The following is a 24,273-nucleotide window of genomic DNA, read 5'->3' as shown; positions in this document are numbered from 1 at the left end:
TCCCTCCATTCCCAGTCGTTCATTTGCTTTACTGTTGTGCCAAACTTTTTGTTTCATTTCCCAAAAAGCTGTGGTGATTTTCTGATAAAAACACTAGACAACATTCTGAATCTCTCTCTCTCTCTCTCTCTCTCTCTCTTTTTGGTGAGGTTTGTGTAACGTGGCTCTGTTCCTTCCAGCAAATCGCAAAAAGCAGATCAAACATCTGTAGACAGTCCCAGCTGTTGAGAATAGGATGAGGTTCTTTCAGGCCTGTCTCTCCCCCCCCCCCCCACCACCACCACCACCCCCCTCCCACTCTCCAACCCAGATTCTCGTCCCCAAACCCCCCCCCCCCCCCCCCCCCCCGGCCACTCCCCTCCTCACCTCAGGTCCTCCAGCAGATCACACTCTGTCTGATGTTGACCTGTAACCTGCTCATCTGCTCAGCATGGGTGTGTTTTAGCTCCTGGTCACCTTGACCTGTGGAGTAGGGAAGTGTGTGTGGGGGGGGGCGGCAGAAACACCACATCAGAACCCTCAGAAACACACAGCTGAACCTTCAGAAACACCCAGCTGAACCCACAGACTGTCTCCTGACCCCCGTCCCCCAAAAGGTTAGAGTTATATATACACTTGCTTCATTTTAGAATGAATGAATACAAAGTATATTCACTTATCATCACTGACACTAAGCCAAAGCATATCTCCAGTCACTCCTACTACACCACTGGTACACGCACGAAACTGTCAAAGTCTTGTGGACAGCACCCCTCAGGAACATCACTGAATTAGTTTCCCTGTCTCCAAACACTTGAAGTGTCTGGTCATTTAAATCCTGCATATGGCGTGTACGGTCTAGTTAACAGTCTGAGTTATACTATCGTAAGTGACTGTTTCCTGCTCTGTTTGATAGCATATCAGCTTGTCAAGATTCCCAGCAGCAATGTACTACTCAGTCTCATCTGATCTATCTCGATCATTAAGGAGGTTCAGAGGTTGGTATAGTATTAAGTATTAGTAATACTTAGTAACAAATACTTTTGTACAGTATGTGAAGTATATTAAGTTAGTATATAGCAGGGTTGGTGTTTAGTCAGGAGCATATAGGGGATCTAAAGTCTAATGAGCTCGGGTAAACGGTGTCTCGCGGGGTCTCTGAGGAAGGAGAGGAGGGAGTTCTCCGGACTGGTAAATTGTCCGTGAGTTCGGTAATGAATCCTGGTGACCCAGACTCAAAGTTACTAATTGGGAGTGTAGTGAACCAGGAACTCCGGTGCTTTGATTTCATTTTGTCTTTCAATTTCTGACTACGAGCTGAACCAATTGAATGTGTTGGATTTTCGACGAAACTTGTTTGTGTTTTTCGATTTGCTTTTATTTGTTGATTTTTCGCGGGTGGGTGCAGTAAATATACTTACTGCAAGTACCTACAATCTTGGACCGTTGAAAAAGTTACAGAGCAAGTCGACTCAGACAACACTAGTGATGTGAAACATCTGCAACTTCTTGTTCAACAGTGTAGTCTTTAAGGGAAATTCACAGGGGACCAAATAATAACTCATGAGCTCTATAGGGACTCAAGGGTTTCATTCTCTTGAATGACTAAGTAGGTTCACTGACATTTAATTCCAACTGAGGGTCAATTATCGCTGACTCACTCATGAGAATAATGTGGACGAGTTAAAATGTCATGGTCAAAAAAATATATATTTGAAAGATCACATCGATATGAGTTTTACCATCAAAAAGCCTTCCTTAAGATAGATAAGCCGTAGATCTGTAGGTATACATTTGTCACGTTGATTTCTTACCGCATTTATATACCATGACAGTAACATTAAAGATCAGAAACGATTGCCCTCTGTAATGTTGTGCAATGTTTTTGAAATATGATACCAAGAACATTTTTTTGCGCTGCATCCCTACTTCTATTTTTCAAGCCTAAAACGTAAAACATATTTAAACCCTGCAATAAATATTTCCGTCTTGTTTAGCCAATGTTTTGCTTTGACCCAAGTCTAGATTTACAGCATAATTGAAACCACGCAACAATGTATCCCGTTCTCCCTTTTCCCCCAATATATTAGACCCCTACTTGGGGCATTTCTTGCTAAGAATGTTCATCACTTCTATTCACGATTGCACGATAAACAGCAACGTTGCCGTACGAATGCAATTTAATTATTTGAATCGACAGTCCGAAGGTTTACAAAGTTACATCTGGAAGTTGTTCAACAACAAAGCTTGCATCTTCCAAGAATTAAATATGCAACACTCGTCGAAACATTTGAAGCAAAGTAGCAACGGGACAACTCACCTTTCTTGCGGAGGTTGCATTTTTCTTTTTTGTCATTAAAATATCCTGGAAAATGTTGGAAGTTAATCCGTCCACGCAACGTGGATTATATGATAATGCAAGAACAAGAGCCACGCACGGGTAAATTTAGTCAGTTTCGGGCGGCCATGACGACTCAACTCAACACACGGACGAAGTCCTGTTCAAAATACTGGCCTCGGGGAACATAGAAGCGAAGTTTGCGATTCAGCGGCGTTTCCGGTGGTGGAAGGATGGGGAGGGCGACACGCCGAGGAAGTGCACGGGACTTTTCCTTTGGGTCAGATGGTGGATGGTGGAGAGACATGATCGCAGATGGGGAATTCTTTCGTGGCCTTGATGCCCCTGGTGGCCGCTTCCTCTCCACAAACATGGATTAGTTGGGGATTATATGATGAATCCCTCCGACTCACGCGCACATCTGTGCAATAATATGCACCTATTTTTAGGCTGCCGCTTTTTACCTCAAGATGCGGATAAACGACTCCAGTGGATCACTAAATAATTCATGGACACACTTAAAGGCAATAACTTAATGTGCAATATTTATATTTGTTTATTTATATCGTTTTTCATGCTGGTTATGAAGCGAGAAAAACACTCAGGGAACGCTTGACTTTTTGGGAAAGATTTTAATAGTTATTGAATGTTCTACATCGTACAGTAAATATAATACAATTACAAAGTTGCCTTACGCCTGTCACCAGGCTCACTAACCATCCTCTTGAACAACATAAAAACTAAAACAAATTTACACTTCATATACACAAGTCTGATGTGGGTCTCTGCAATAAGAATCCCAACCTAATGTTACAAAAATGCTCCACCAGCGTTGCTGCAACATTTGTGACAGAACCTTGCAATAACGTTGGGTCACTGGTTGGGGGGCCTTCTCAAGGTTCTGACGATAAACTTCATCTGGAAAATATTTTATCTCTTTCTCCTGGAAGACACAGAGCTTATTTCTAACTGTATATTACCGTTTCAAATCAGAGTTGTACAAGGCTGAAGTGCACGACCAAAACGATCTGAAACAGTAAAGAAACACCCTTTCTGGTTCAACCTAGGGGTCACATCCCAACCTCAGGTGTTGAAACACTGGTCACTTCCAACGCTCAGTCATCTTAACACTTTGCCTTGGTATCTGCTTTTAGCCTATATGTCAATGAACAGACTGTTGTGTTTCAGAGCCCCCCCAAGGCTCTGAAGGTCTTGAAAGGGGCCAGCGAGAGAGGACCTGTTTCCCTCCAGTCCGTGGACAGACCTGGGTCAGTTAAAGTAAATGAGGCGCGTTCGATTTGCTTTACAACGTGCAGTTCTCAGATCCGATCAACTGGTTCCACTCCTTATTTGACAGTATTTGCGAATAGTGATTGACCCAAGTCTGTTATCAACCCTCTGCTCACCCCCCCAGACTTGTGTTCCACCCAACCTCGTATGAAGTTCCTCAACACAGACCAGCCTCAGCTGAACCCATCGGATCCTCTACCTTAAGAATAATAAACATCAATCATTAAAACTTTAAATAACACTTATGGTAAGAAGCGCTTAAATCACATACCAGAAATGAATCATTATTATTTTTTTTTAAATCTGTTTAAACACCAAGGTTATACTCGTACACATGGTTGATTTCCTCTGAGGTTTTTAGAACCCAGGATTTAGGGGAGGGATCCTGGTCTTCTACTGGACCTGGGATTGCGCAACAAGCCATATGCAGCGTTCTGTCCCCATCACATTTCAAATTCTAGTGAAGAGCTGTAAAAAATAAAAATATTCTTTTTTTTCTTTCTTTTTTTTTCTTCCGTTGTTGTCGTGGTCAATGGTCTCAATTAAACAAGCTTAATGTGTCAATAAAAATATTTACTCTTGTTCTCCAAATCTTCAGCACAATATTACTTTAGTCTTTAAATTTAGATGTTGTTTCTGCAGGCTCTCTGTTTTGATTCTTTAATAAAGAGGAAGGGTATAATGTTCGTATTGTCTGCTCTGAACTCCCCTCCCAAGGTATGGAGGATACACTCACACAAGACTGCATACACACACACACACACACACTCGCACACCTACTCTACCTTGGTAACATTGGTAACCTTCCTATACTCATTTGTCCTATACCTCATTTGTCTGTTGGACGAACCATTCCACAAACAAAAACCCAGATGAAAAAGTTCCAAATCAATATGTTGCATCTTTGAACGATGGTCAACTACTTGCAATCCACTAAATTAAGTCAGATGATAGTGTTTACCCAGAACAGATACAGTATATTATCCCTAAGCCTTAAGTTTACAGCCAGTTTACAGAGACCAATGTGTACCTTACCAAATCAAACTGAACTAAAATGAAGTCTCCTAAACGATTCCGTACCTATTCGTTAGCATAGATTATTACTTTTAGATGCTTGTGCAATTTTTTTTTTTTTTTACACACTCACACGACAACTCTTGATATGTGGTCACGCACAGGAGGGGGTGATGGGGGAAGGGAAGAGGGTGCTCAAACTGTGACCTCACACCCCTAAGAACCCCGTAACAACCTCCAGTCACCCCAACCCTGTCCCCTGGAATGTCCACCATCATGACCCTTGACCTTCCCCTCGACCCTCAAACAACCAGTCTGATACTTCTGGTCCACAATGGACGTGACCTCTGACCTCTATCCACGACCTAGTCCTCACCGTAAATCCCCCTCCAGCCTTTTACTTTCTATTCACCAAACGTTTCCCTCAACAGCGCCTGTTATTGTATGCCCAGGAAGTCAAGATATCCTGGCCTGGCTCCATTAGAAAAAGAAAAAGGAAAGTCCTAAAGGACAGAAGCTATTCTGGTGCAAAGTGGACTAAGCAACCAGGTACCGCAAAAGGTTTAGCAAACATGCAAATGCAACGATTCAGGATTTCACAAATTCCTTGGATGAAAAACGACGGTTTGCGAATGTAACTGCCAGTGTTTTTTCTCCAAATGGGTTTGAACTGTTACAGGAAGTACAGATACTACTTCCTGTTGTTACGTGCACTGACCGAAATTCATATCAGTAACGTTAATTTAAAGAAGCAATTCTCGGAGCAGGATCTGATTTACTTCGAGGCCAGGCGTCATCTCTTCTTCCATCCCTCACATACCTGCGCATCGCTCTCTGTTGCCCCCTACAGATCACCTGAGGAACTGTCAACGCTAATCCGGTTTTAATGCAGTCCTTGCTGGCTGTTTGTCTATGTAAACATGATATGAAATCATATCTTTATTGCCAATAACAATAATCTCCAGTCTGTGGTTCATTCACAGTTTTGGAGATGGGAGACATGCACAACACTGTGTTCCTCAGAGGACAAGACTAATTACTTTTTTTACATATTTTTTTTTTTGTTCCTCAAATGCTTACTGCCACCTCTCTTGCTCAATTTCTCCCTGGTCTATATGATGTGATACAATTGTGTCAAACAGCTGTCCCCAATTAACCTTACTGTCCCTTTAAATCCTTTAACGTCAGTTTCAAAGGTCACACTGACACAAGCGCCACAAATGTCTGCAACGCTAACTAGCGCTAGTTCACATCGGAGCATGTTAGCCTTAAGGGAAGATGCATCCAGCCAATAACAAAACCACAAAAAACATTGCCTTCGTCCAATCACAGCCGCAGACACATCTGTATGTAGCTTGTGTGTATATTAGTGTGCGTGCATGTCCTATGCCATCTTTACACAGGTGTATATGCACACTTTGAATACTTAGAGTTTTACATATCGGTTGAGTACGTGTGTGAAGAAACACAACCACTGCTTATTCACGCATCTTTATACCTACATAATAATATATTCATATATGTCCAAGATATTTAAATTGCTTACTATACTCTAGTAGATGTACAAGCTAATTAGGTAGTCACTGACTTCACTGAAATTGTCCTTTAAATGGTGTTGAAATTATGCTTATGGTATAAATCTTTCTCCTGCTGGAGTGTTACCACATTGAAACTGTCAGACATTAGGGTATATTCTTACAAAGCCAAGTTGATGCACTGCTACAAGCTGGAAGACAACCCTTGTTTAACTGTGCTGGGAAATGGTGTTCTTGAACGTAAACCCAAACCAGAAGGCAAATTAAAAAGGCGAGGAAAGTCAGGGGTGACGGCCGCTGTCCCAGGGGATGACTGGGACGAGCCGGACACACCACCCGGACACACCACCCGGACACACCACCCGGACACACCACCCGGACACACCACCCAGAGAGAAAGAAAAAGTTTGATGAAAAAGAACTAGAAACATCTGAAGGTTTGGCAGCGTACAGAGATGTGTGCATCCCCACTGCTGAAGGGATTGGTTTAGTATCAGAACCAAACGACAAGAAACAGACACAGAAACATCGAAAAAGAAAGGAAAAGACAACTGTACTATAAATGTTTTATACTGCTGGTCAGTGTGCCTGTATTTTAAGAGTTTCAAAATAAACGAAAACTATTCAACAAAAAAACAAAAACTGAGTCTGGTAAAAATAAAAAATAAAAGCAGCTTCCAAATATGAAAAGAATGCTTAAAGTGACACTTGCACTTTAGTTTTTAGTTCTTGCAGACCAACTTGGTGCCCTTCCAATGACCCTTCTGCACCAATGTAAGACTTGAGTTGTTGTGAGCGATGCTTGACTCCAGATCTGAGAGGAGAAGGATGGATGAAACAGAGGGACGACATTGTTTTTTTAATACGAGCAGCACAAAATCAAACATGTTTCATTTTCTATCTAGTCTCTTAGTCTTAAAAGCTATTTATGGCATAGATGCCGGTGATATAATCTCAGGACCGGTGGTTTACCCAAAATAGCCATGGGGCATTACCAGTGGGAGGATCTTGGCTGATCGGAGATCAGTCACTTACATAAGACAGACCTGGGGCTTTTCTATATGGAGAACACAGACTAATCTGAGATCAGTCACTTACATGGACTCAGCCCTGAGGCTGTTACAGATGGATGACAGGGGGCTGACCTGAGGTCAGTCACTTACATGGACTCAGCCCTGAGGCTGTTACAGATGGATGACAGGGGCTGACCTGAGGTCAGTCCACTTACATGAGTTGGTGGCTCTACCAGTGCGGAGGCACGTAGCTGTACCCAGGGGTTCCCTGGGGGCCGGTAAGTTGGCACGGTAACTGGATGCCCTCCAATGTGTTGGGGTGTGCTGAGGTGTGGTCAGCAGGGTGCCCTAACACACACACACACACACACGCAAACAGGATACAGACACAAGTCAACAAAAATGTAAACAATTGACTATTTCCACTCACAAAAACCAGTAAACTGTGTATTATTACTATAAAAACCATTTCACGGTAAATGCCCCTGAGCCCTGACCCCTGGTCCGGTCCACTCACCGGCAGACATGGCCATGGTGGTGCCGGCCACCATCCCCATGGCGACGGCGTTGGAGCGTGGGGCGGGGACGGGGGGTGGGTAGAGGGCGGAGGGGATGCTGTTGGGCTGCACCACCGTGGTGTGGTGGATGACATGAGGCTGGGCGGCGTACACAGGCTGGGTGTAGTAAGCACCCTGGGGGGGAGGGGGAGCGAGCGAGGGGGGAGAGGAGGAGGAGGGGAGAGAGAGAGAGGAGAGTGAGAGAGAGACAGCGAGGGAGAATGGGACAGGACGAAGAGAGAGAATTGCGTCACACGAATGTCCTCGTTTACCCAGAACCAGCCGGCGGGGAGGCCGTCCGACCCCGCGCAGAGCAGGGCGGGCGAGGGCGGGGCGAGGCAGGGCGGGGCAGGGCCTACCTGAGTGTAGAGGTTCTGCTGGGGGTAGGCACTTCTGATGGGATACATGGCCGTGGCGTAGGGGTTGGGGGACGGGGAGTAGGGGGGGGGCGCCCCGTTAGACTGGCCTGGGGGGACCTTGTAGGGAGTCCCCGCAGCATATCCTGAGAGAGAGAGGGGGAGGGAGGGAGAGGGAGAGAGAGGAGGGGGAGGGAGGGAGGGAGGGAAAGGGAGAGAGAGAGGAGGGGGAGGGAGGGACGGAGAGGGAGAGAGAGAGAGAGGAGGGGGAGGGAGGGAGGGAGAGGGAGAGAGAGAGAGAGAGAGAGAGAGGAGTGAGAGGGAGGGAGGGAAAGGGAGAGAGAGAGAGAGGAGGGGGAGGGAGGGACGGAGAGGGAGAGAGAGAGAGAGGAGTGAGAGGGAGGGAGGGAAAGGGAGAGAGAGAGAGAGGAGGGGGAGGGAGGGACGGAGAGGGAGAGAGAGAGGAGGGGGAGGGAGGGACGGAGAGGGAGAGAGAGAGAGAGAGAGGAGGGGGAGGGAGGGAGGGACGGAGAGGGAGAGAGAGAGGAGGGGGAGGGAGGGACGGAGAGGGAGAGAGAGAGAGAGAGAGAGAGGAGGGGGAGGGAGAGAGGGAGAGGAAGGGGGGGGAGAGAGGGAGAGGAGAAAGATAGGGGCAGAGAGAACAGGAAAGGGAGGGAGAAATAGAGAGATGGAGGATGATTCAGTTCCTGCTTCCTGCGTGCATCTCAAACACAAACTGCCATGCTAGCGTGGTCGCATTGTGTTCTGTGACGGTTACAATGATGTTGTCAAAGATGCAGAGAAAGATTAGAAAGACACCACACAGCACTTAGTGCGTCACCGCAGTCCTGTAAAAGCACTGCGCGGATAAAAAGACCGCGCATGATTGTTATGGACTATCGGACCGCATGTCGTGGTTCTCCTGTTGCGGGCCCATGGAGACGGCTCTCCCAGTCAAAATCCATACATTAAGCACAGACACAGACTTCCATATCCACATTACTCACACACACACACACACACACACACACTGCCCTTACGCTATCTGCAGGTGGTCTACAGAAACACAGAATCACTAAACTATTAGGGCACAGTGCAAGAGTGAGTCTAAGTTGGTGAGCTGATCTAAAAGCAGACCACCTGTGTCTATGTTCACGGTCATATGAGTCTGCAACCAGAACTAGCTCCAATACAGAGAACAACTTATGAGACTGATTCAGAGTATATTTTGCAGGGGCTGAGACAAATCAAGCTCACCCAAATATTTTCTGGTGTTTTTAAACAGTAATGGATCTCGGTTATGGAGGCAGGTCTGGTTGCCGTGACAGCGAGGATGATAAAGCACAACAACAAAAAAACAAAGCCAGCGTCATGCCAAGATCCTCCGGTGATGTCACTTCCTCTTCCTCCTCACATCTTTCTCTCAGGCATATTGACCACATACCTCTGCCCTCCTCTGATCTTGAGTCTCACCCTGCAGCCTGTCTCTCTCTGTGTCTCTAGCCTGGCTGTCTCTCCCTGCAGCCTGTCTCTCTCTGTGTCTCTAGCCTGGCTGTCTCCCCCTGCAGCCTGTCTCTCTCTGTGTCTCTAGCCTGGCTGTCTCACCCTGCAGCCTGTCTCTCTCTGTGTCTCTAGCCTGGCTGTCTCTCCCTGCAGCCTGTCTCTCTCTGTGTCTCTAGCCTGGCTGTCTCTCCCTGCAGCCTGTCTCTCTCTGTGTCTCTAGCCTGGCTGTCTCCCCCTGCAGCCTGTCTCTCTCTGTGTCTCTAGCCTGGCTGTCTCTCCCTGCAGCCTGTCTCTCTCTGTGTCTCTAGCCTGGCTGGCTCCCTGCAGCCTGTCTCTCTCTGTGTGTCTCTAGCCTGGCTGTCTCACCCTGCAGCCTGTCTCTCTCTGTGTCTCTAGCCTGGCTGTCTCCCCCTGCAGCCTGTCTCTCTCTGTGTCTCTAGCCTGGCTGTCTCTCCCTGCAGCCTGTCTCTCTCTGTGTCTCTAGCCTGGCTGTCTCTCCCTGCAGCCTGTCTCTCTCTGTGTCTCTAGCCTGGCTGTCTCCCCCTGCAGCCTGTCTCTCTCTGTGTCTCTAGCTGGCTGTCTCCTGGGACTGTAAGCTGTGTGTGTGAGCACGTCCATGTGTTTGTGTGTGTACGTGCATGCATTCAATACCCATACTATGACTGACGTGTCTGTGCACTTGTATGTGTGTGTGTGTGTGTGTGTGTAGATGAATGTAAAGATGTGTGTGTGTGTGTGTGTGTGTCGATAGATGTATGTGTGTGTGTACGTGGAGATGTATGTGTGTGTGCATGTGTAGATGAATGTGAAGATGCATGTGTGTGTGTGTGTAGATGTACGTGTGTGTGTGTGTGTGTGTAGATGTATGTGAAGATGCATGTGTGTGTGTATGTGTAGATGTATGTGTATCTATGTGTGTGTGTGTGTGAGGGGGTGTATTCATGTATAATACGTAGGGTTCATATTTACTGAAAGCAGCAGATGAGGCCTGGTACTGCCTGTTCTCTGCGCTCCCGTCCATGGCCAGGTCATAGGAGCCCTCAGGGGCCCCGGGGGCAGCAGTCGCCTGGGGCCAACCCTGCTTCAGCAGTAGTACTGTCCCAGACACAGACATGGAGAGGTTACTCACACACTCACACACACACACACACGCTCACACACACGCTCACACACACTCACACGCTCACACACTCACACACTCACACACACTCACACACACACACACACGCTCACACACACGCTCACACACACTCACACACGCTCACACACACGCTCACACACACACACACACACACTCACACACACACACTCACACACACGCTCACACACACTCACACACACACACACACACACTCACACACACACACTCACACACACTCACACGCTCACACACTCACACACGCTCACACACACACACACACGCTCACACACACACACACACGCTCACACACACAGAGAGAGAGGTGCACGCAAAACACACACGTAGACACACAGCAACAACCACACGTAGTTTAACAGCCTACAACACACACATACACACACACACACACACACACACACACAAAGACAGACTCTGAGACACACACACACACTCCATGGCTCAATTAGAGCCAGCAGGTATAGCTACAGTCTCCACTCCTGCAAACCGGCTCCCTGTTCTGATGAGCACCAGCAGATAAGACGACACTGTACCCTGCTCTGCTCTGGTCCAGTACCCTGCTCCTCTCCTCTCCCCTCCCCACTCCAGAACCGCCTGCCTCCAGCTATCACCACCTGCCCCACTTCTGACCAGTTATAGCCCATCCCCTCCCAGCTGTGACAAGTTCCTGTGGCTGTGATTGGCTGGATCACCTCCACCAGGTGGCGGTAGGGAGACTGATTTGTTTTGACTGCGTAGCGAGAGGGTGATTATCCACGGCTAAAAAAAGATATAGATGTTTCTCTACGAAGCATTAACTGGTACAACATAGACTGAGGAAGGGGAGGCATGGGAGGAAGGGGAGGCAGGGTAGGAAGGGGAGGCAGGGGAGGCAGGGGAGGAAGGGGAGGCAGGGGATGCAGGGGAGGAAGGGGAGGCAGGGGAGGAAGGGGAGGCAGGGGAGGAAGGGGAGGAAGGGGATGCAGGGGAGGCAGGGGAGGAAGGGGAGGAAGGGGAGGAAGGGGAGGCAGGGGAGGCAGGGGAGGAAGGGGAGGCAGGGGAGGCAGGGGAGGAAGGATCCTGCTCTGAAAACGACTCGCAGCAAACGGCTCCTTTCACAAAGAGAGATTGCTTTTTAATGTGTCTGACTGAGAATGCACTGCACTTATATCTGACCAATCGTAGCCTGCGCTATTGTCGTCACGTCAGCGGCAAGGTTTTTACTGCAGTCATACACACACACACACACACCAATCCCGTTGTGTCTTATATTTTCCTTACTGTTTAAAGACACTTCTGATTGATAAATATGACCTTTGGATGCATAGCACATTAAACGACGATGTATTGAAGTAGCACTTAGAAGCTCTCTTGCAGTCTAACACATTTAGTAGCCTGTGAACATCCCACTTTAGGGCTCTGTGTGAATGTCATACAATCAGCTTCTCAGTCTACTTTGAACGCAGTGTCCCTGGGCAGACAGAGAGAGAGGGAGGGAGAGAGACGTAGAGATAAAAACAGAGAATAACGGAGAGCGAGAGAGAGAAAGAGAGAGAAAGAGTGAGACAGAGCAAGAGAGCAAGAGAGAGAGGGAGAGAGAGACACTTTGACACTGCGACGTGACAGAGATAAGACCCTTGTGATGATATTCTGATCAGATTTCCATGTAGAGGCTTATTGCGGGGCCTCAGTCAGTTGCCGTGAGTGAAAGCAGCTCTATGTCAGGAATACACACCTGAGAACTAAGACACTAGGAAGGAGGGGAACCTTCTGGAAGGATTACCGTGGAAACGTACACGGGGGCCTTCAGAGAAGACCAAGTAGGGCTTCTCATCTGTGTGTTTCTGAGTGTGTGTCTGTGTGTGTGTGTGTGTGTGTCTGTATGTGTGTCTGTCTGTGCATGCAGGTGCTTGCACAGTAGAAAACAAGCTTTCATGGCGATGTTGAATTTGAGATCACCCGATATACCTGCCTGTGGGTGTGTGTGTGCGTACGTGAGTGTGTGTCAGTGTGTGTGTGTGTGTGTTCTCCTTACCTTGGGGGTAGCCTGGGCTCCCAGTCTGGTAGAGGTTGGGTGTGTAAGTGGGAGCAGCAGTGGGGTAACCTGCAGGATAGCCTGAGGAGGGAGAAGAGAGGCACTTAGAACACCACAGTGTGTGTTTGTGTGTGTGTGTGTGTGTGTGTGTGTGTGTGTGTGTAAGGGAGGGTTTGAGTGCATAAGTGTGTGTCAGAATGACAGAGAGAAGTGCACATGTGTGCATTTGTGTGTGTGTGTGTGTGAGAGAGAGAGAGAGTGTTTGTGTGCATAAGTGTGTGTCAGGATGACAGAGAGAAGTGCGCATGTGTGCATTAGTGTGTGTGGGTGGGTGTGTGTGTGTGTGTGTTAGGATGACAGAGAGCAGTGTGCGTGTGTGCATTAGCGTGTGTGTGTCAGAAGGACAGATAGAAGGACAGACATGGAGTGTCAGAGTGTCTGTGCCGAGCGGATAATCACAGGTTATTACAGGTTATTACTCTTGAGGAGGAAGCTTCACAGTCCCGTCACTGTGATTTACCCCCCCCCCCCTTATGCCCCCCCACCCCCACCCCCCCCCTTATGCCCCCCACCCCCCTACAGATAGTGTTGCAGGGTAGACTGAAATGTAGGTACTTTTCTTTCAATATTAATTTTTTTGAAATGGTTCGATATGTGAATTTCCCAATGTTCGGTACTTGTACTGTGGGACTACTTTGCCTACACAGCCGATGCTGATGGCCAACCCACAGACATTACAAAGCCTGTTTGTAAAAGCTGTTATATAACAGTGTCTGGGCAAGGGAGGAAATACCTCTAACCTTGCCAAGCACCTCAGTGACAAACACCAAGACCTACACGCCGAGTACTGAAAACGCAGAAAGGATCAGCCTGGTTTTCTCGCTCTCTTTGCGACGGCCAATCAGCGCGCGAGTGAGCAGGAAGCAGGAAGTGAGTGAACGGGAGGAACAGGGAGGCACAGCCGGGTCGAAGCCCGCCAGCTCTCCTCGTACACCACGGGCTCCGTGTGCCCGCCAGGCTAACCTCAAACGCCACCTACGCACATATCCAACGCCCAACACACACACGCACGCACACACACAGCCAGAACCCACACCTCACTAATTGGTCTCCATATTTATGGAACAGTGTGACTAATTGCATAGAAAAGGAAGGAAGAAAAGGGAGGAAGAGAGAGGAACAGAGAGAGAGAGAGAGAGAGAGAGAGAGAGAGAGAGAGAGAGAGAGACAGAAATGTAGAGAGAAAGGTAGAGGAAGAAAGACAGAGAGGAAGAGAGAGAGGAAATAGGAATAGGGAGAGAGAGATAAAGAGACACAGAGATAAAGAGAGAGAGAGAGAGATAAATAGACACAGAGATAAATAGAGAGAGAGAGAGAGAGAGAGAGAGAGAGAGAGAGATAAAGAGACACAGAGATAAAGAGAGAGAGAGAGAGATAAAGAGACACAGAGATAAAGAGCGAGAGAGAGGGAGATAAAGAGACACAGAGATAAAGAGCGAGAGAGGGAGGTGGGGGGAGGATCCCTACAGTCAGCAGTATCTGAGGATGACATCAGGGGAGCAGCTAAAGAATGTCCCTCCAGCCTGCTCTCCCCTGGCCCCACAGCTGCCACCGTGTGGGTCTGCCTGGGCACTTCTACACGTGTGTACGTGTGGATGTGTGTGTGCTTATGCATGTGTGTGTGTGTATTTGTGTGTGTCTGTGTGTGTTTGTAGGTGCTGTGCTTCTTTCACAGCCGAGCCCTCGGCCATCTCGTCTACTCCGCGCTCCGCAGCCCGAGGACGACGGCCAGCAAAGGATTCTGGGAAGTGCAAACCAAGGCGCTGAGGGCACCTTTCGTATAAACTCGCTCTTATCAAACTGGCTGCCGTAGCAACAGCCCGGTCTATGAATCACCAATGGAATGTCAGCAACCAGCCCTGGCTGGGGCTGGGGGACGAAAACACACCAGAGAAATCACATTTCCTCCCTCCTCCTCCACCTCCTCCTCCTCCTCTCCCCCTCTCCCTCCTCCTCTCCTCCTCTCCCCCTCTCCCTCCTCCTCTCCTCCTCTCCCTCCTCCTCCTCTCCCCCTCTCCCTCCTCCTCTCCCTCTCTCCCTCCTCCTCCTCTCCCCCTCTCCCTCCTCCTCTCCCCCTCTCCCCCTCTCCCTTCTCTCTCCCTCTTCCTCTCCTCCTCGTCCTCTCCCCCTCCTCCTCCCCCTCTCCCCCTCCCCCTCTCTTCTCGCCTTCCCTTTTTCTGCCTGTCCTCTTTGTGCATGCGGCGCATAGACGGATCACGCACACACACACGCGCACGCACGCACACACACACGCACGGCGGCTGCAGAGCGCCCCGTTCTTCCACCAGTGGGCGGTGAAGAGACGCGGCTCTCTGAGGAACATGCTAATGCGCTGGGTGTCACTCTTCACTCTGCGTCACGGTGACGTGTTGCTCCGAGCGACACGTACGACGACGCGTACCTTGAGAGGAACCTTCCGGAATCATGACCAGCCTAAAGCACCCATCCAACATGCGATCTTACCCCTGCTACTACACAAAAGGCTTTTTTTTTTTTGCTGGGGTGCTTCAAACACCAATCTTACTGTAATGTGACAATCGTGTCCATATAACGTCTACAAACACTGTTCCTCTGCCCTGAGCTGAGGCATGTCTAGGAACGCACAAATCGGCAGAGGGAACCACAGAACAAATAACAGATGTGCATCGTCATTGTAAAGACAGCCCTCTGCAACTGGACAGGATTCATCTCTGTTACAAACTCAGCAATAGGTGTGAGAGGAGAGCAAATGTAATTCTATTATTCATGAAGACAGGAGAATACACTAAAGTAATTTGGGCTCGAAGATGATAGAAGACTTGGGGGAAATTCATTAAGATGTTTTACAACCTCGCTGAATGAATAAGCTTGAATACAAGTAAAACAAGACTAAGATGAAGCCTATGAGCCTCGATCCCCAGAAAAATGCCACGCTACGTAAAAGTGTCTCACGTGTCTCTAGCACAACTTGGAACTACTAATGACCCACGAGTTTGAGACGTTACTTCCTGTTAGGCGCGAGAGAAGAAGAAAAGCGGGACGAGGTTCCGAGGTGGCAGACGGCTGTGGTGTTTCTGGACTCACCTGCATACGCCAGGTTCTTGGGCGTGCCGTACGGGGCGCCGGGCTGAACGGGACTGTACACAGGATTCATACTGGAAGACAGTCTACCCTTACTGCAGGGGAGATCAGAGAGAGGGATAGAGAGAGAGAGGGAGAGAGAGAGAGAGAGAGAGAGAGAGAGAGAGAGAGAGAGAGAGAGAGAGAGAGAGAGAGAGAGAGAGAGAGAGAGATAAACAGCAGGTGGTCAGTAGGACTGTACATGTTTGACCTTTCACATGGTCCCTTCATGCACTGTTGACATAGTGATGCTGTGAACTATGAGACTCTTCAAGTAAAACAAATTAAAAAGAGAGAAAATGGCTTCTCACACAAAGAAATGCAGCCTTACACATTAATAACTCAAGGGATTAAAACACAGATTTTCACGTTTCAGGTTCCTTGAGAGGGAAAACCAGGGCAGAGATTAGATGTGTGTCCCAACAGCAGAGGAGGGACAGCTAAGGACGACACCAGCAGAGGGGGACCGTGTGTCGTGGATATTTACAACCATCTTAGGGAGACGCTAGCACCCGACTGACTGACTCGGGGTTAGAAACCAGGTTAGAAACCAGACGTACAGAAACATACCGCATATATTTACATTTAGTCATTTAGCAGACGCTCTTATCCAGAGCGACTTACAGTAAGTACAGGGACATTCTCCCTGAGGCAAGTAGGGTGAAGTGCCTTAGCCCAAGGACACAACGTCATTTGGCACGGCCGGGAATCGAACTGGCAACCTTCAGATTACTAGCCCGATTCCCTAACCGCTCAGCCACCTGGCTCCCGGCATACGAGACGAGTTTTAAAAAAGGGGAGCTGTCCGTGTGGAAGCGGGCTCAGTGTGACGGGCTGTGCTTGACAGGCTGTGCTTGAAAGGCTGTGCTTGTCAGGCTGTGCTTGAAAGGCTGTGCTTGTCAGGCTGTGCTTGTCGGGCTGTGCTTGAAAGGCTGTGCTTGTCAGGCTGTGCTTGTCGGGCTGTGCTTGAAAGGCTGTGCTTGAAAGGCTGTGCTTGACGGGCTGTGCTTGACGGGCTGTGCTTGAAAGGCTGTGCTTGACGGGCTGTGCTTGAAAGGCTGTGCTTGAAAGGCTGTGCTTGACGGGCTGTGCTTGACAGGCTGTGCTTGACGGGCTGTGCTTGAAAGGCTGTGCTTGACAGGCTGTGCTCGACAGGCTGTGCTTGAAAGGCTGTGCTTGACGGGCTGTGCTTGACAGGCTGTGCTTGTCGGGCTGTGCTTGACAGGCTGTGCTTGACAGGCTGTGCTTGACGGGCTTTGCTTGAAAGGCTGTGCTTGAAAGGCTGTGCTTGACAGGCTGTGCTTGAAAGGCTGTGCTTGAAAGGCTGTGCTTGACGGGCTGTGCTTGACAGGCTGTGCTTGAAAGGCTGTGCTTGAAAGGCTGTGCTTGACGGGCTGTGCTTGACAGGCTGTGCTTGAAAGGCTGTGCTTGTCGGGCTGTGCTTGACGGGCTGTGCTTGAAAGGCTGTGCTTGAAAGGCTGTGCTTGAAAGGCTGTGCTTGACAGGCTGTGCTTGTCGGGCTGTGCTTGACAGGCTGTGCTTGAAAGGCTGTGCTTGACAGGCTGTGCTTGTCAGGCTGTGCTTGTCGGGCTGTGCTTGACAGGCTGTGCTTGTCAGGCTGTGCTTGAAAGGCTGTGCTTGAAAGGCTGTGCTTGTCAGGCTGTGCTTGAAAGGCTGTGCTTGAAAGGCTGTGCTTGACAGGCTGTGCTTGTCGGGCTGTGCTTGACAGGCTGTGCTTGAAAGGCTGTGCTTGACAGGCAGTGCTTGTCAGGCTGTGCTTGAAAGGCTGTGCTTGACAGGCTGTGCTTGTCAGGCTGTGCTTGAAAGGCTGTGCTTGTCAGGCTGTGCTTGAAAGGCTGTGCTTGACGGGCTGTGCTTGAAAGGCTGTGCTTGACAGGCTGTGCTTGACGGGCTGTGCTTGAAAGGCTGTGCTTGTCGGGCTGTGCTTGTCGGGCTGTGCTTGACGGGCTGTGCTTGTCAGGCTGTGCTTGTCAGGCTGTGCTTGTCAGGCTGTGCTTGACAGGCTGTGCTTGTCAGGCTGTGCTTGTCAGGCTGTGCTTGACGGGCTGTGCTTGTCAGGCTGTGCTTGTCGGGCTGTGCTTGACGGGCTGTGCTTGTCGGGCTGTGCTTGTCGGGCTGTGCTTGAAAGGCTGTGCTTGACAGGCTGTGCTTGTCGGGCTGTGCTTGTCGGGCTGTGCTTGACAGGCTGTGCTCGACAGGCTGTGCTTGTCGGGCTGTGCTTGACGGGCTGTGCTTGTCGGGCTGTGCTTGAAAGGCTGTGCTTGAAAGGCTGTGCTTGACAGGCTGTGCTTGTCGGGCTGTGCTTGAAAGGCTGTGCTTGAAAGGCTGTGCTTGAAAGGCTGTGCTTGACAGGCTGTGCTTGTCGAGCTGTGCTTGAAAGGCTGTGCTTGAAAGGCTGTGCTTGTCGGGCTGTGCTTGTCGGGCAGACGCTGCAGAGAGCAGCGTACCTGCTTCCCACTCACCGGAGAGAGGCTAGTACCCACCTCTGCCTTCCCGAAATAAACGGGTGGGTTCTGACACAGAAATAGACAGTTCTACAAATACAGGGAGAACGTTGGGGTTCTACGGACTGAAGGAACTGAATCTGTGTTTTTAAGAATGAACAGTGACTTTACAGAGAAATATATACATTATGCACGAGTATTGCACACATGCTACAAACCCGTCATCTCCCTCCTTGACGGGGAGGAACAAAGAGATGTATGTGATGAGAGGGGTTAGAAAAGAACATGCAGAGGAAAGGGTTATGTAAGACAAGTAGTCAGGCTCCCATCCCCCCACCCCCTTTTCTGAAGTGCAATGGATCGATCCATCAACTCCTGTCACCTGTCTGGATCACAGCACGTCCCCAGCGTGGGGGAGGAAGGGTGGTGGGGGTGGGGGGGTGGTGGGGGGGGCACAATGAATCAAAGAGCTACTAAAATCATAAAAAAATAATTGAAGCTATAACACACTGTTCAAATAGTAGGAGAGAATGACGGTTTGGTTAAAGCAGCTTCAGTTTCAGCTTGTGAGCCAATTTAGGGTCCCCCACTTAGAGTCGGAGACAAAGCGATTACTTTATCTGTGAACAAACCATAAGCAAAGGCAATTATATCATCAGTACTCATTATCAACGCAAGTGAAGGTGAAGGTGTGGATATATTAAATCAAACATTCTCAACGCTTTATCTTACAGTGCAGATTCAGTTAGGTACCTTTCCAAACTACATTGAGAATCAATGTTGCAAAATTGTATTCAAAACACAAGCAGGAGTGTTATTCATTGATAACGTTTACTGCCTTCGTTTCCCTGGCACTAAAAAGCCTGTAAAATAAAGCGTTTCGAACACTACCATAAATTATTCAGTTTAATCAGTACCAACTCGCTTCAACAGTCAAAAAATATATATTGTTTCCAATTTGTCCAACTCACAGTTTTACCAATGACATTTTTAGAGCTGATTATGGTTAAAGTCTCCTGTACTTCACACATGGTCTTTAAACCGCATAGAAGGAAAGGAGAGAGGGGGGGGAGGGGTCATTAGAAGATCTGAAGTTGTTCTACACTGACCTCTTCAGGTTCTGAGAACTTTCGGGTTGGTACAAGAAACTGAATTGGTCGTTAGGATGCCCGCCGGCCATTCTCTGGGCAATAAGGAGATGAAGAGGGAGAGGCAACGCAACTCTGTGAAATTAAAAAGAGCAAACGAAATAAATAAATCATGATTACAGCAGAGGCAGAGTGGACATGACAGCAAGTAAAGAGACAGAGAGAGGGGGGGAGGGAGAGAGAGAGAGAGAGGGAGAGGGGGGGAAGGGGAGAAAGAGAGAGAGAGAGAGAGAGGGGGGGGGGGGGGGAGAGGAGGAGAGGGAGGGAGAGAGAGAGAAGGAAAGAGAGGGAGGGAGAGAGATCCAGAGAAAGGCGGTCATGATAATTAAACAGAAGCAAAGCTAGGCTAGCTCATAACCAAAATATAGGCGTAAAGCATGCAAATAGCATGACAGAGGTGTGATTGCGAAACTCCTGGTGGGACAGCAGTGCCCTCTGTGACACAGACCAGGACACTGCCTGCTCCGACACAACTGGACAGTTTTACATTTTCAGAAACATCATTCACCAACTGATCCGACAGCACACCCTTTTACCTCAAACATGACCGCTTACCTGTTTTACACAGTTTTACATTTCATTATTACATAACAGCATGAACTAAACAACACACCACATAGGGTACCAAGGTCAAAAGGTCAAGAGAACTTATTTAGCGCTCACTCTCTGGTTTGTAAAGAGCATGCCTGGTCCCTTACATCCGTCCTTATCTCAACTAAGTACTTTCTCCTCATTACCCGCCCACCCCCATCTATTAAAAAAACCGCTGACACGGTCTAATCTAGCATCTTAGCCTCAGGCTACACTTGGAAAGACCTGAGATGGAGATGAGAGGAAGGACCTTGGAAGGTTCTGAGGCCTGAACTCAGACGTGAGCAGGACGCCGTGAGAGAGAGCGACTTCTGAGCGCGCTCAACATCCTCGACGAGCACCACCGGGGTGCTGAGGTGCTGTTCTCTCTGACTTCGCCCGTGGCAAACAATTCCTCATCCTATTCATGTCGAGAGCCTCCAGCCCAGACATCGTTAAGAGAGAACATTGGGGGTTTATTTCAGTCTTGAACGCGCCTCTAACAGTCTCTTGGGGTGGGGTGAGGTGGGGGGGGGGGGTTCAGACACGCAACGAACCCTGCAAGACATTCCATTGCATGTATTCTGAGGCACTGCGCATTCCAGCCCTGAGCTCTCCCTCCCCCCCCCCCAGTCTGTCTGTCAGTTCATCCTCCAGACGCACACAACAAACGATGAGGGCGGACTTTAACACACACACAAGCTCAGGTACAGATGCCACGTGAGAGTCCACCTAGACGCTATTTCTCTCCCTCTTGTTGTCGCTTCGTTACCTACGCTGAGCTAAAGCGAACATGTGTAGGAGAAACATGGGTAGAGAGATAAGAGAGAGAGAGAGAGAGAGAGAGAGAGAGAGAGAGAGAGAGAGAGAGAGAGAGAGAGAGAGAGAGAGAGAGAGAGAGAGAGAGAGAGAGAGAGAGAGAGAGAGAGAGAGAGAGAGAAAGAGAGGAAGAGAGAGAGGGCGATGAAATAGGGAGATAAGAGAGAGAGTAAGAGAGAGAGAGATGAGAGAGATAGAGCAGGGTGTTTGAAAGAAAGAAAGATAGAAAGAAAGGTTTACTCGTTGAGCTGTATGGAGGAGCAGTCTTCTACAGAACCGGGGCAGACGAACCAAGGACTACCTCCTTCCTAGTCTCATTAGAAGCATAAACACCTCTTGGTTGATATCTCCCTCAGATAAATAATCAGTCGATTGCCACCCAACGGTTTTCAGAGATGAATGAGATTAACCTCCCCTCTGTGAACACTGTGAGCCAGCGCAGATTCTTAACCTTGTGTGTGTGTGTGTGTGTGTCAGTTGAGTGCGAGTGTGTACGTACGTGTCCTAGATGTCTCGTTGTGCTTGTGGATATGTTCATGAGTGGATATGAGTGTGTGTGTGTAGCAGCATGGAGGCCTACATCCTGGCCCCAGGCAGAGCCAGAGAGGGGCAGCCCTGGGGCAACTGAGGTGAGAGGCAGTCCAGATTCTCAGACACTGAGCCAAATCCATCGCTTCCACACATCCACCAGGCCCCTCCACCCTCCTCCACACATCTACCATGCCCCCCCACCCTCCTCCACACATCTACCAGGCCCCCCCACCCTCCTCCACACATCCACCAGGCCCCTCCACCCTCCGACGCTTCAGCAAAACGTTTCACAAATGCTACAGGCCTGAGGCCAATCCTTCTTACCGCATGGGCTCTAACAAAAGCCTTTATTAACATTCCTGTTCATCATCGGGGCTGGTTTGATTTTAAACGGAGTGTTTATTAAACACCGAGATAAGAGGCGTTGGAGGGGGTGGAAAAGAAGACAGAGGCCATTTGCAACGTTGTGGTGTTAACACCAGGGCAAGTGCGTCTCCACAGTTAATTGGGACCCGTCACCTCTCCAGGGGTGATTTGTCACTGCCCTCTGGAGACAGGCAGAGCTAACAGCACGTACGCAGACGGTGTTTTGTGAAAAGACGAAACACCGTCTTTGTCCACACTGGGATGTTTACCTGCTGTAACAGGAGCTCTGTGGGTGGGAAGAGCCACGAGTCTGCTGCCACTTTCGCTTTCGTAGCTGAACTCTCAACTACGTCCCTACTAAAACTACAACTCCCATAATCCCCTGGCTTAACATGAGGAAATCTCACTGTTTTTGCTGGGATTTTCACGACCAAGCTTGCTTTGGATCAGAAACAACTAAGACAGTAGTGTTATAGATATACAATAACAGACTACTTGCACCTGTCTTAGCTACTGTCATGTCAACTTACAAGATTCACCTCTCAAACACACGCACACACAAGAGGAGAATCACAGTGATACATAAAACAAAATGTAAGAAAAAGGAGGAAAAAGAATGATCTCAATCTCTCTGTGGTATCTTCAAAGACAGAACGATGGAGGGTAGGGATTTACTTCAGTCTGAGATCGCCCCTGGGCATGTTGGTTCATCTCTCTCACCCTCTCCTACACGCTCATTCTTCTTTCCTGCACAACGTCTTTGTGAGTGCTTGAGCTGCTGGTTAGTGCGTTGAGCTCGGGGGTAAAGCAACATAGCTGGTTCCATGAGGCCTGGAGTGTACTAGGGTTCCATCGCCACATGGCACGTGAATACACGTGTAAGTGGTTAATCTACGATGATAATCACATTTTATCCTCCCTGTAACCGTATATTGGTGGATTTAGCGACCGTTCAAATGACATCAGGGAATAAATCGGGGCCGTAGTATAGGATTCTTTACTCAGCTTCTGGGATTTCGTCGCATCTAACAAAGCTTCGCATATCCTCAGATGTAGCATGGTGCAATTGTGGCTGTACGGGGAGACGACCGTAAAAGAAGAAGATGGTGTTTTGGTCGTGCTAAAGATGTATAGACTGCACAGGACAGGACGATCTCTGAATGTGATGCTTAAATCTGTGTTCTCTGATCTCCAGGCATTTTATCAGTGGTGTAGGATGCTGAATCTAAACATGACAATGAAAAGACGAGTTGTGTCCTAATGCTATTATTATTCATGTTATTTACGTGTTTATGGTTCAAATGAATATACAAGCCTAGTCTTTATTATATACGTTATCTTTGTCTTGTCATTGTTGTCGTATCATCATTATGCCACAAAAACGATGAAATAATAATTAGCTTATATCAAATTAGCTATTCTAGCCAAAGGCTAATAGGAGGCTATACGGCATTCTCCAAAGGAAAAACGCAACATCACCACAAATGGGAAAAGTCATTGACGAACAAAACAATTCCCAACTAGCTATCACACTAGCATGTACAGTGCGTCTTTATAAATGCCAGGTCTTGAAATATCCTACAAAAGATTGCCCTCCATTACAGCGGATGTAACAAATCGAAACGATAGTTTTCCCCCTGCTATGCTCGTGGACTCAGTCGTGGAAATAATTGCTGTGCTCAGAATTTCACTTGTTTTTTTATGGTCACACAGTCTAACTCCCGACACCATTTTGAGCCGCACGTCTCTTTGCGAATTGCAAAGCTGCAACTGCAGGAGCAGAAAAATATAACCGGGACAAGAGGTCGGCGGTAATTCCACCGCACTAACAGTCTGCCCGTCACGTCTTTATAACGCATCCTCGAGATTCTGTCTGTGGACTGTTCTACACCGCAGTAACATTAAAGACACACCAACCCACATTGTTTCACACTTGACATGCATTTTTCATGTTTTGTAAACCCTGGTTTATTTCTTGGAACGTGTGTCCATCTTAAATAGCCTTGTCTCCGTCTATCCTTTTAACGTGTTCAAATGACAATTTCATTAAACATTATACGGCAACATCTGTCCACAAACTAGGAACACATCTGGGAAAATCTTACTCACCAAATATCCGAAGGGATTTTCTATAGTGTTTTGGCTTGTCTTGGATTCAGTGCAGGGTCCCGAGTTGTCACTATTTTGCCTTGTTCAATGCTGGCGGTTTTCTCCTAGGTTCGCTTCGCTGCTTTCTCATGAGCGACTTTGGTAGCATCGACATCCACACACAGAAAGTGGGGGGATGGGAATTTTGAGAGCGAGAAGCAGGGGCGACGGAGGGGGGCAGTAAAGATTGCAAACACAAGAGGAGGACCTTTACTTTCTCATACGATTGTCAAAGAGGGACTGCTAGGCCTTGCCTAATCAACCACACACTCAATACTCAATACAATACATTTTGTAACGAGCGGTAAA

At 48.4% G+C, this 24,273-nt stretch overlaps 2 protein-coding genes and 1 long non-coding RNA gene across 3 annotated transcripts in view; all 3 read right to left on the bottom strand.

The window, feature by feature from the left end:
* Positions 1-2,086, bottom strand: part of LOC136933267 (F-BAR and double SH3 domains protein 2-like) — a 10,818-nt gene extending 8,732 nt beyond the window's left edge. The window contains exon 1 of the mRNA XM_067228584.1: positions 2,078-2,086. Within this exon, the coding sequence (XP_067084685.1) occupies positions 2,078-2,086 (9 nt within the window). The remainder of the gene's footprint in view (positions 1-2,077) is intronic.
* Positions 2,087-2,929: 843 nt separating this feature from the next.
* On the bottom strand, positions 2,930-7,517 carry LOC136933403 (uncharacterized). The gene is made up of 2 exons (XR_010874803.1): positions 7,385-7,517; positions 2,930-6,970 (listed from the first exon to the last, which is right to left on the bottom strand). It is a non-coding gene; the product is annotated as an uncharacterized lncRNA (long non-coding RNA).
* A 122-nt stretch (positions 7,518-7,639) lies between these two features.
* Positions 7,640-24,071, bottom strand: LOC136933265 (protein FAM168A-like). The gene is made up of 7 exons (XM_067228583.1): positions 23,926-24,071; positions 19,492-19,605; positions 15,882-15,973; positions 12,759-12,839; positions 10,555-10,680; positions 8,086-8,228; positions 7,640-7,861 (listed from the first exon to the last, which is right to left on the bottom strand). Exons 2-7 carry the CDS (start codon positions 19,560-19,562, stop codon positions 7,640-7,642), a joined length of 735 nt encoding a protein of 244 aa, XP_067084684.1. The 5' UTR covers positions 19,563-19,605; positions 23,926-24,071.
* Between the last annotated feature and the right edge of the window lie 202 nt (positions 24,072-24,273).

This window comes from Osmerus mordax, chromosome 25 (genome assembly GCF_038355195.1).
Source record: "Osmerus mordax isolate fOsmMor3 chromosome 25, fOsmMor3.pri, whole genome shotgun sequence".
Taxonomy (NCBI): domain Eukaryota; kingdom Metazoa; phylum Chordata; class Actinopteri; order Osmeriformes; family Osmeridae; genus Osmerus; species Osmerus mordax.
The sequence above is the reverse complement of the archived record's forward strand: the minus strand, read 5'-3'. Positions and strand labels throughout refer to the sequence as shown.